This window comes from Lepeophtheirus salmonis, chromosome 11 (assembly GCF_016086655.4).
Source record: "Lepeophtheirus salmonis chromosome 11, UVic_Lsal_1.4, whole genome shotgun sequence".
NCBI lineage: Eukaryota > Metazoa > Arthropoda > Copepoda > Siphonostomatoida > Caligidae > Lepeophtheirus > Lepeophtheirus salmonis.
In genome coordinates, this window is record NC_052141.2 from 10,264,492 (window position 1) to 10,277,042 (window position 12,551).

General features: G+C 31.3%; 1 protein-coding gene across 1 annotated transcript in view; it reads left to right on the plus strand.

Moving 5' to 3' along the window:
* The first annotated feature begins 1,683 nt into the window (after window positions 1-1,683).
* LOC121126128 (uncharacterized) overlaps window positions 1,684-12,551 on the plus strand; it is a 34,746-nt gene continuing 23,878 nt past the window's right edge. The window contains exon 1 of the mRNA XM_040721434.2: window positions 1,684-2,285. Coding sequence (XP_040577368.1) covers window positions 1,997-2,285 — 289 coding nt within the window. The 5' untranslated portion in view covers window positions 1,684-1,996. The remainder of the gene's footprint in view (window positions 2,286-12,551) is intronic.

The window sequence follows — 12,551 nt, forward strand, 5'->3', positions numbered from 1 at the left end:
AAAATACGAAATTACTTTTTCTCCAACCTTTTATATTTATTTATTAAATATATATATATATATATACCGCAGTTAGGCAATAATAATTACTTCAGGGGTAGAAGTTAACCCACGACGGCCATAACAATGAACACAAAATAAGAAAAAGCACACGCAGCAACCGTTTTTTCTCTTCTAATTTAGCTTTAACTAATTAACTCAGTTTTTTCATTGCAAACATATCAATTCTACTATAGAATAGTCTTGGCTAAATGACGTTATCGGGGGTGCCCGTGACTATATATATTTTTTTTTTTGCATGAGGGTGTTGTCCTCTTATATAGTTTTAAAAAAAAAAAAATCTTTTTTATAATTACCAAACTTGTTTTGAAATTTTTTACATTAATTCTAACGAATTCCCTTTTTCATAAAAGACAAATAATATAGAAGTGAATAAATTTTCGAAAAAGATCTCGGTGGCCAATTGCAATCACCTCTTCGAGAGATAACATGGTCTTGAAACTTTTCCCGTAAAAGAATGAGGATTCGTTGCATGTCTGGCACGTAGCACCATCTTATTGAATGTAAACGTTGTCCAGATCAATAACATTCAATTCTGGCCATAAAAAATCATTCATCATCTCTTGTTAGCGCGATCCATTCACCGTAAATTTGATTTAAGACTTCTTCCTTTCGGACCACGTGAAAGATAATGTCTTCATCAACAGCCCAGCGTCGATTCAAGATATCAAAGATGGAATTCGTGAAGCTATTGAGGGCATACAACAGCCAATTTGAGATTTGATCATGGAAAATTTCATAAAAAGGATACAGTTCTGTAAGCTAATATTTTTTTATATTAATAATAGCATACTTTTTTTTTATATTGAAATAAACATCCGATCATTTATTTCAAAGAAATCTATTTTTCTTTGAATATCAAAATAAGACATCTTATTGGAAAAACCTGCACTATTGACAAATAATTATATAGTTGGAATAATTGGCCGACTACCAACGGATTTTGGGTTTTTTTATATTTCATTATCTTTTTGGATGAGAGGTTGAGAGATACAATGTACACGTCTCCAATCTTAATATAAGATTAATTTTAACAATAACTAATAATTAACAATGTTCTAATTGTAATAACATTGGGTTAATAATTGTTTCACCATCTGTAATTAGTAAAAATGTAACTTTAATCCTGATTATATTTTATTTAGGTCCTGAACTTCGAGTAAAATGCCAAAACAATTCGAATATAGATCTATAAGTGCGGGTACCCAAAATTTACTCATATATATACGTCTACGTATTCGAATTGACGCAGATCCGAGAAAATCTGGATCCGTCCTATCTTTAACACTAATCTGATATTAGTAAAAAATATGTCTTGGAGAAGGCGCTTTAAAATGAGGATCGATTACAGGGATGGATTGATTTTAAGCCTATATGAAGGACCTGGTATATTTAAATGCCACAATTTTATAAGGAGATAATATCAATTCAATTATAATCATATTACATCATTATTTGAACTTATATTTGTAATAGGGATAAAAATATTTCATACGCACTTTTGCCAGTATTTTACTTATCTAGCTAGAAGTGCATTTAAAATACTAATAATATTTTGTTAGTATTTTACTATTTTACAATAATATAAATCAAATAAATTCATTGACACGGCGTGAAAATAGATAAATGCGCTCAACGCAGTAAGTTTTTACACAGGTCTGAGCGCACTCATTAAAGGATCCCTCTTTTTTCTCCAATTTATAAGTAGTTAATAGTACTGGAGAGGAAGTCTGAGGAGTCAAACGCCATTTTGAACTCAAATGAGTTATTTGTATATTGTGAGATTAGCTAGTGCTGTGCTCTTATTATAAACACCTAACATGCCTGTTCATTATTGAATGTCATAAAATACAACCTAAAACCTTTTTGAAGCCACCTATCATTCATCATCCATACTCTCATAGTAGCAATAACAATAATTAATAAATAGATAACCATGCGAGTCAAAATGAATGGTCAATACTCGCAGTCCTGTTCTACTCTTCCTAGAGCCTCAAGTAAAAGAACTCGAAACGCGAGCATTGGATCATCTCAAGGAGACTTAAAGAGAAGCTCTGCTGCTTCCTATCATCGTCTTGAGAGACATCCCTCACAAGCAAATATGTGGAGTACAACCGTCCCTCAATCCTTAGTCAATCAAAAATTGGGCTCTCGGCATGCTCCTACTAGAAGCTCTCTACGACATTCTCGAATGCTTGTTCTTTCACGATCATCAGGCGGTGCAGGTAAGGATTTTTTGTGTTGTGTGTTTATAAAGTAAGTGTCGCTGTTTGAATCATTAATAATATAATAAAGACTTTACGTAATATATTAAGATGTATATCACTCTTTGAAGAAGTTACTATGACTTTGTTTTTAAATGATATGATTAATGTAGGTATTGTACAGGGTGTAACAACGAAATCCGGTGTGATGACTAAATTTTCTAATGTTTTTTTGCGGTGAACTTAGTAACCAAAACACAGCCATGGAGTCAAAACAAAAGATTTCAAGCCTCTTACACTTTTTGAAGCAGAGGGCAGGTGCTCTGTTGTGAAGATTTTGGTGAACAACGATCTGGACATTAGCTAAGTTGAGGTCTCAAAGATGACAAGGATCGACAGGAGAATGATTGTGAAGTTGATGAAGGCTCTGGTGGAGACAAAGGACCTCCCTCAGGGAGTCTTCCCTCCCCCTGACCTGAATCTGATGGGTTATTTTGTCTGAAACTACATTGAGTCAAAGATCAACGGATGACCTCACATCACCAAGAAGTCCCTGATAGACTCCATCGTCCTTTAATGCAAGAATTTAGATCGTGTTCCAGTTTCCAGTGATTGCGTACGGTTCAGGAACCGACTCAAGGCCGTTATTAAGGTCACCTACATTGAGTTAGATATATTCTCAATTATTGTATCTGCAGCTCCGTTTTTGTTGTTTGAATACATCTTAAAAAATAACAATTTTATGTTCATTTAAAATAGATTGCTAAAAAGCGCCTGAGCTCGTTGTTATACCCTGTATATAAAATAATCAATTGATGTCTTCAAACATATGTTTAAGCCATGTACAAAGTAGTACATGCATATAAAATTCAATTACATCTTTATTCGATTCCCCATATTATTGTTACATTAATTCCAAAAAGTGAATAAATCTGATAACTAGAATTTCAATTGTTCCTCTTGTAACAATCAAACATTAAGTGCACTTAATTGATAGTTTGTACTTTAACAACTATATAAGGAGGGATAAAAGGATTATAGAACCCATTGTACAATGTAAGTAACATCGTACACAGAATTTCAATTACTATGATCGTTCTTCATCTTTAATTATACCTTGACTTGATTTATGGAGAAGATGAAAGTAAGTTGTTAGTCGTCCTTAATAATATAATTTATTGAAGAAGATTATTTTTAATTCTTGATCATATAACTAATTATTATTTGTCAATTTGGTACTCATAATTGTTTCTTCTACTTTTTGGGGGCATGACTTTTATTTGTTAGCACGTTTTGTTTATGTTAGTACAAGTTTTCATTTAGTCATTTCCTATTTAAAAAAAAAAAAAAAAACAAGATTCCTCAATGTTTAGAATAGTTATGATTAATGTTAGTGATTCATAGATTATAATTAGGGATGGTGCATTTCCAAAATTTAGATGTACCGTTCCGTCCCGCACTAACTCACAAGTACATGTCTGAATCGAACATAATAGGCTGCCATAGGTAGAACTAACAATGTTGTTAGAACAAGGCTAGGCAACAAGAAAAACTTATGGAAATTCAACATATTTATTAAAGAACTCTTTCTCTATATAGTGACGTCATTCGGTGCTTTCTTTGGGTAAATTTAATTAGTGTGGTGTCAATCCTTATTTATTTGGTCCAGTTTAGTCATAGAATCGGTCCCTCAGACTATCAGTACTATAACTGATTTAAAAAAAGAAAAGAAATAAAGTTGAGTGACGTAATCAAGTACCGAACTTTATCAGTTTTAGGACTGATATGCAGTCCTGCATATAAATAAGGATCGTCACAACACTAAATGTAATACATAAAAAGTAAAAAAAAAAATGTAGTAATTTAAATCTGTTTTTTTGCATTCATTTCCCATTTATTAACTCTATATTTAGGTGTTTCAATTTTTCTCCATGCTCATACTCATGTTTTTTTTGGGGGAGGGGGAAATGACGTCAGCCGTATGCTACTAAATTTACAGTAAGAACTAAAAATTGTTGCTGATTAAGCTTTTTATAATAATACAGGCACATTTTTTGTGAAATAACGTAATCAGGGATATCATAAGTCAGCAAGGGTGGGCTGGAGGGCCTGTAGCCTACCCCCCAATGAAGGTATTTTTGAATAATTTCCGTTTTGAAAGAAAAAAAAAATATTTACAAATAAGGGAGAAAAATTTTTGTATTCCTTTTCTAAAATTTTAGTCATTCGATGCAGCGGAATTCTTAAATTTTTTCGCAAAAATTCAACAAACTAAGCACCCCCCTCAAAAAAAAAAGAAAAAATTGAAAATGTAGTATAATTTAAATGTGATTCTTCTAAAACTCCAGGTTTCTTTTATTCTGACATAAGTAGCTCATATTTTCTGCATCACTGGATATAGGTCTGGTTACGGTACTTTCCAGGACAGAACCAATTTAAAGTCCATATCCACGGCTCTCCTTATTAAATAAACAAAGATGGAGTGTATTATCCTTTTTCGTTGTTTTAATTAATTTTCATTAGTTGACTCTTGTGTGATTTAATGCAGCTGATTCTACGTAATATGAACTCAAAAAAGGATTAGATAGTATTTGGATTTTTATATTAATTTATTTTCATTAAGGCTTTCCTTTAAAATTCCTGTCATTTCAAACTCTGCCATTGATAATGTCATCCGTATATAATAATTAAGAACTATTCTCTAAATATAATCAACAGTTGGGAACAGTAGCTATCATAATTTTTTTTTTCTTCAAATTTTCCCTTTGTTGAGAGTGGATAAAAAGGCTAGTCGTGATCAAGGAACGATACAAGCTTAATTTATAATGATATTTCTGCAATTTATCGACGGTTCATTTTAGGAGAATAATGATTTTATTTCTTACTGTAGTGTGTGGAGTGTGGACTCAACATTACCTTCTATTCTTTTGATAATAGTTTATTGCTTTAGTAGCTCTGCACGCACTCATTTATTAGCCCTTAAGCCACACGTTGGTTCATCTTTCATTCTCAAGTAAAAAAAAAATATTTTATTCTTTTCATCAAATAATTTTAAAGTCATTATTTCAAGAACACATCAATATTTAATGTTTCCTTATTTCATATTGTTGATATTTTGCTACCTGTTTATACGAATATAATGTAGGAGTTATACTTTGCTAATTTCTACTTGGGCATTTATTTATGCATATGGGTATTAGGCATAATTATTAAAGGTTATGTATAGAGCGTTTTTACTCACATCATAAATTACATCCGTGCTCGGACACTTTGCCGAACGTACACATTGGTGAAAAAAAGAATAAATATATTTGATGATGATTCATGCTGTAATACTATATAATTATGGGTTCTTGGAAAATTGCCATTGGGAAAATTTCCAGTCATTTACTAACAAAAGTAGAATACTTTGGTCCAAAACTAGTTTTTGTGAAATAGCAGAGCAACCAAGCAGGCTAAAAACAACTGCTCCCACTTCACAAAGCATTTATGCCCTCTCCTAATACTTAAAATGAACCCCAAGCTCATGTGTAGTTTAAGACTACGAGAAGCACACCATGGAGGTTAAAAAAACCAATGTCTTCCCGTCACAAAGCAATTATGCCCCTTCCAAAATAACCTCCGGCCCTATGGGTTGATTAAGACTACTTGAGGGGCATCAAGCAAGTTAAATACTACCGTCCTCACTTCACAAGGCATTTAAGACCCCTAAAAATACTTTAAAATGAACCTGGGACCATAAGTTGATAAAACTCTAGGTAAAGACACCAATCAGATTAAAGACGATCGGCCTGTTGTTAATTTTGAAGTATTTGGAGGGGATTAAATGTTTTGCTAAGTGTTGCAGTGGTTTTTAACCTGCTTCGTATCTTAGCCGTAACTTTAATCAACCCATGGGCATGGGTTTCTTTTAGAAGTATTTAGAGAGGGCTTAAATGCTTTGTGAAGTGGCGGAGGTGGTTTTTAACTTGCATGGTGTCCCTGCCATAGCTCAAAACAAGTTTTGGGAGGAGTTATTCTGATTGTGTTTAGAAAAGACGAAATTTTCACTAGGGCAATTTTCTATGGGCGGTAATAATGTTACTCATGTCTTAAAGGAAATAATATTTAATTATTAGCCACAAATTGAAAAGATTAAGTGTTGATTAATTAATAGTTGAATTCATTTCGTTAAAAGGATGCTTCAACAGTTGGCTAAAACTGCTATTAGTACAAAAATCATGATAAATGTCCAATAATTAATTAAACAAATAAATTAGAAAGATAAAAATGTAAAAAAAAAAAAAAAAAAAAAAAAATAAGAGAAGAGAAGAATCAATAAATGATTGAGATTAAATTGGTAATACTTATAGATCGATCGTTTATATATTGAATGTGTTGGAGCTCCTATGTATCTGATAAAGTCTTAATTGACACTTCTCTATCCCGAGGTTGTCTCTGACCTTACAATTATCAAGATGTGTTTGTCATTAGAGTAGTCTAATAGATAATTACATAGTATTAGATACAACATGAATCATCATCAAATAAATTTATTATTTTTTCGGTAAGATGTCCGTTTGGCAAAGTGCTAATTCGACAAAGCTTCCATAAAGTAGAGTGTTAGTTCGGCAATAAGGTTTTCGGCAAAGTGTCATATTACTAATTGTATCAATAATTAATGGCATTTTGGTTGGTCAAATTTAATATTTTTACTATATAAAATGCATTAATTTCCATTAAATCGTAATTAAAGTCCATCAAATGGTTTTAAGAATAAAAATAGACGTAGTATCAAAATTGAATACTACTTGATGTCAATGATAAAGAGTGATATTTGAATTAAATCAAAGTAGGATGTACTGAAAATCCCTAAAAATGCGTCGATTATTACAATTTTATATTTTCTTAGGATCAATTAGGAGGGGCGAGAAAAGTAGGATAATTAGAGAAAAATATCTTTCCATTTGGTTAATTTGTATCTACAATTTAGAAATAAAAATAAATAAATAAATATTTACATGTAATCGCATATTTTCAATGTATATTAGGGGCATATATATGATAAAACTAGGCAATAGAGGATAAGGTATAATTCTTTTTATTTGTTGGTCCGATTTTAAAGTTCATTATTTCCCTTAATTTGATTTGAAATGAATTACTCCCACAAAGAAGAGAACTTTCTATAACATTAGTGGAGGAAAATTATGGCAATTGTATTTAAATTCATTAATATTTATTTTATTATGCATTTTTAAAACAATTATACCAAAGATGGGCAATAATGCTGCATACTTCAGAGGGAGAAGTTAACACCACGATAACCGATTAAATAATGAACAGAAAAGAACGTCAGACGCAACAACCGTTTTTTAGTTAGTTTATTGATTACACTCTACCCTTACTATTAATGAAATATGTAAATGATTTTCATAGTTTAAAGAAAACTGGGTTATTAATGCCTCACCATAAATGCTGACATCAACAACCCTGACGTCACGTGAAAATATATATATATCAAAATTGACAACTTTTAATTTTTAATGAGGTTAAAGCTAATATTTATGCATGTCTACTTCATATTAATCAACTTCTTGCTGATTACAATATTATTTATTTTTATAAGATCCCTCGTTACGTATATGTACAGAAGAAAATATATTTAACCTTTAGATTGTTAGTAGGGGATATAAAGGTCAGAGTGGCGTATTTTATTATACGATCCATGGGAATAAAGAGGATTTCGATCAAATAATTATTTAAGATAACAAAGAACGAAAAGGGCTCATCCTAGAAGTGATGGATGATCACGATTTATTTCTTGAGACTTGTTTATTTATATCATAATATGTTTAGCATGCTGTAAAATATATTTAAGACTTTCTAATAAGAGTATGGAGTAGATATTAGAGGAGAGTTGTAGGAGTTGTGTACCCCCATTCAAAAAAAATCATGAGGATGAGTCACTTTGTGTCTATGTTGTCATTAGTGTTGAGACTATGTCCGATTTTTCTTTTCGGTTCGGACTTTGGTGATTTTTGCTTGAGCAATTTTTTTGGTCTAGACTGTAGTCTCCGAGCGTGGAGCGATATTTTTCCGTCTCACTTTTTAGACCGATTTTTTTTGGTCTCGTGTATAATGAGTACTGTTGGATCAATCCTAGTACTGATGTCCTAATCAATATCCCCTCCTATCCTTAACATCTTTTTTTTTATATATCCGATCTTTTTTACGATTAAACGGTCCTAAGGACCGATACGTCGGTCCTTCAGTCTAGCTATCTATATTACTTTTGTTCTCTCCTAGATAGGATTGAACAGTATAAAAAGGATGAAAATAATAAATGATAGCTAGAACCTGTAATAATAAGTTTTAGCCAAACACTTTCTGCTTTAAACACCAAGTATGTCTCTTTGAAAGATGTTATCTTGAACAGCTTAAAGGATTCGGCAAGTACGTCATTTCAGCTGTTGTAGTTTCCATAAAAGACTGATAAGGACCGGTACTAGGATTAAAAGATTTTATTTTGACCGGACAGATAGGACTGCAGTCTTTTTAGTTTTTTAGACTGATTCAATACTAATTATGAGAGACCAAATTTTTTTTTTTTTTTTTCTATCAACCGTCATAGATGTTTTTTTTTCTATTAAACAAAGATCTTACCATTTATCTGGGTAACATTGAAGATCTAAGAAGTACGCGAGACGTTCTAGAACAAATTATGTTGTATACAAATAACATTCAGAATATTTCCGAATCTTCTCCTTCCATATATATTAATATATGGAAGAATATAGTCTCTAAATACCATAGAACTAAAATATGTAACAATTTGAACCATTAGATATGCTTCTAATTTGACAATTGCAAAGGCCTATGATCAGTCTTAATTCATTAAGACTGGAATAAGTGCATATTTGTGTTCTCCAAAAGTTAGGACCAAAGTAAGATAAAGGGAATGAAAGGAATATACTTTTAACTTAATCATCCATCTCAAGAGATGCTCAAATTGTTCCATATTCCAGGAGGAACGATGGGATGAAAATTCCTCTGAGCTATCTTTTTTTAAACTTCGTATGACGTCTTTGTACCGTATTCATAATTTGAAAAGATATATGACGTTATAAACTAATTATATGTTAAACTAATGTTGTGGCAATCCTTACTTATTCAGTCCAGTCTTAGGGCCGGTCTTATGAGTCCTTGGGACTATCCAATAAGATTGTCGGTCCTTTGGACCGTCAGTACTACATCTAATTAAAAAAAACAAGAAATAAAGTTGGGTGACGTCATCAAGGACATACTTTTTAAGTTTTCAGGGTTAATATGCAGGACTGAACTGAACCGGGCCAAGATTTAAATTCGCGGGACTGCGGTTTTCAGTCCTGCAGAAGGACTGACACAACACTATATAACCCCGGTCTTTTTGTATGTGACAGATTTCTTTGGATGGATTTTTTAACAGGACTGAATTAGTTTGGTTTACTTAAAATCATAAATTTCTCAGATCGGTCTATCATTTCCGGGCCTAAGTCAACACTAATAGTCATCATACTCTGAGTTTAATGATTTTCTATTTTCATAGCAATTTTGTCGGAAGATCTTTTTTTAGATTGTAGGATATTTCATCACATTTAAAAGCAATCTGCTCTTTTACTTTTTTTTTAAATAACGAACGACGCCTTTGGTCAAATATCAAGGATTGCTTACACATTATTTGCACATACCCCCTAAATAAAACAATCATTTACCTAATTTGAGTTTTTAATTCTACTTTGTCTTGTTATATTTGAATATGTGCTCAAAGTTTGGTGAATATCACGCTCGTGTAATTAATATGTTTGATAGAGACAAAAGTAGTTGTTTTACAATCTGCAGATTTGGGAGAGACTTATGCTTGGTGTTCATCAATCATTCAGATAATTGTTTGAGAGGAATTTTGGGCCTGCAGGAAAATCTGGTCTATGAATTATAATCTTTAAAAACTTTTAATAGCTCTTATGGTATAATTATCGTAATAGGAGGATAAACAAATCAAGATAATTTCCGAGGACATGGGTGTTACATATTATGTGTCTTTAATTACGTATAGCTTTGAGGGATATTAGACTGCAATTATTTAGTTATTTAGATATCAATCATCATCACGTTGGGCATGGACGTATAATAATATATTCATTATCTATTTAGAATTCCGCTATGATATTCATTACAACCAATGGAGTGCGATTATTTCTATTTGAACAATGGAGCATTTTCACTGACGTCACAAATTGCATCATAATTAAAGGAGACGTCATTTTGGGGTATCTAAGGTGATATTTTAGTGCATAAAATGGATAAATTTCCAATAAATCTTCATGGAACATTATCCAATGGCTCTTAGAATAAAAAAAATACTTAGTATTTGCATTGAATACTACTTGATGTCAATGATTTAGAATGAGATTTGAATTAATTAAAAGTAAATTTTGCTGAAAGTCCCAATAATATGACTAGATTTGAAAAATTATTATTTTTCCAGACCAATTTAAGTATGAGAATCATTCGTGAAAAATATCTTATTATTTATATTGTAATAAATAATTTTTATTTATAATATGAAAAATTGATTGTATAAAGATATAATAGCATAATTTTAATTTAGGGTCAAATATATAACAAAACTAGCCAATAGAGGGATGTATTTCACTTAGACAGTAAGTTTTAAGTCCATTTACTCGTTGGTCCCATTTTGACATGCAATAAATATCTCACTATTTTCCTTAATGTTAATGAAAGTTGATGTTTCATTCTCATAAAACTTTGTCGTCTAGGCTCCGAAAATGGCCGATATCAACAATGCTGACATCACGCTTTATTCTTTTAAATAGATAAATATTATTCCAAATAAAGTCGTAATGGTATGACTAAATGTTTAGGGATTGAAAATATGAAACATACCTCTTTGTAAAAATTCAATGTTGATCATGCACAACATCTGATTACAGCATCAAAGCATAACTCAATTCTTCAATAGCCCCCTTCAATCTCTCTCCCTCCCATAAAGTAATAAAAGTCATTGCAACAAGGTCATTATAAGAGTTATATTCATCAAGCAAGTTAACATTTATTATGCCTGAAATCTTTTAGGGTATCTCTGTTCGACATAAATTTATGGATAGACCTATATATAGTGTACTAAAAAAAACTTCAAAGATAATATGCTTTAATTGGAGTAATTATTATTGTGTTTATTGGTTTTTATTATTCTTAATTATGAGGTTAATTATGATTTGTAATTGCTGTTGTCTTAGAAATAGAACTTTTGAGGAACACGGAAATTTCTAAATAATTACCGTAGGATTTTCTTTGTTAATAATTTTTGTGTCAAGTCGAACATTGTTATTGTTTTTTTAAGGGTTGTGTTTCAATGTTTGAACAATTACCTTATGAATGAATACTTTATCTATGCACAAAAGCCATAAAAAGCCCCATCTGTTGGTCATAAAACTTATAAATGATTCTTTAAAAACGAAATGACGGTAGTTTTTATTACTCTTGACAACTTTTAGTAGTACCTACCTACATAAAATGTTCATAATTCTATATTATTTTACTGTTCCTTTGCATTTTGATAGCCCGTAGTTTCTTAGTTCTCCATAAATTTATTATTCCATTTAGTTAATATATCTAATAATACACTTATTGATACGGTTAAGTAAGTTAAGTAGACATTTTGAATCATTGTACATACACTTTGACAAGTTTGAAGTATAGTTATTTCTTTTGAAGTTTTGTTTAAACTCAATGTCTCTATATCTATTAATATAATCGGAGTCCTTTCAAGTTACTTATATCCAGAAAATAACTCGTATTACATCTTAAGCAAAGACATACTGGTCTGGCTGCTCCGACAAACTCGATTTGAGGCAGGAAAATATTTGTTTATTGGAAATAGTTCAATAAATTGTTTTTTTCTAAAATTAAAAAATAGTTAACAGAAATATTCTGCCAAAATTTGTTTCATAATATTATAGTCTGGGAAAATTAAAGTTTAAACCGCAAGACTGTGTTATAATATCTATCATCTGTGTACAGAGTGGGAACCCAAAAACGTCATTTTTATCGAATCAAGGAAAAACAACTCGAAACCAATTTGTGTTATGTTTAAATACTACACTTAGCTGTATTTTTTATTCAATATGACCTACTTTACAATCAACAACAGTCTCGAGACAACGGCGAAGAAATTGGAAGCTCTTGACGATGAAGGACGTATCCATGGCGTACCATGCTGTCGTGATAGCAGGTCCCCAAATTTGGATG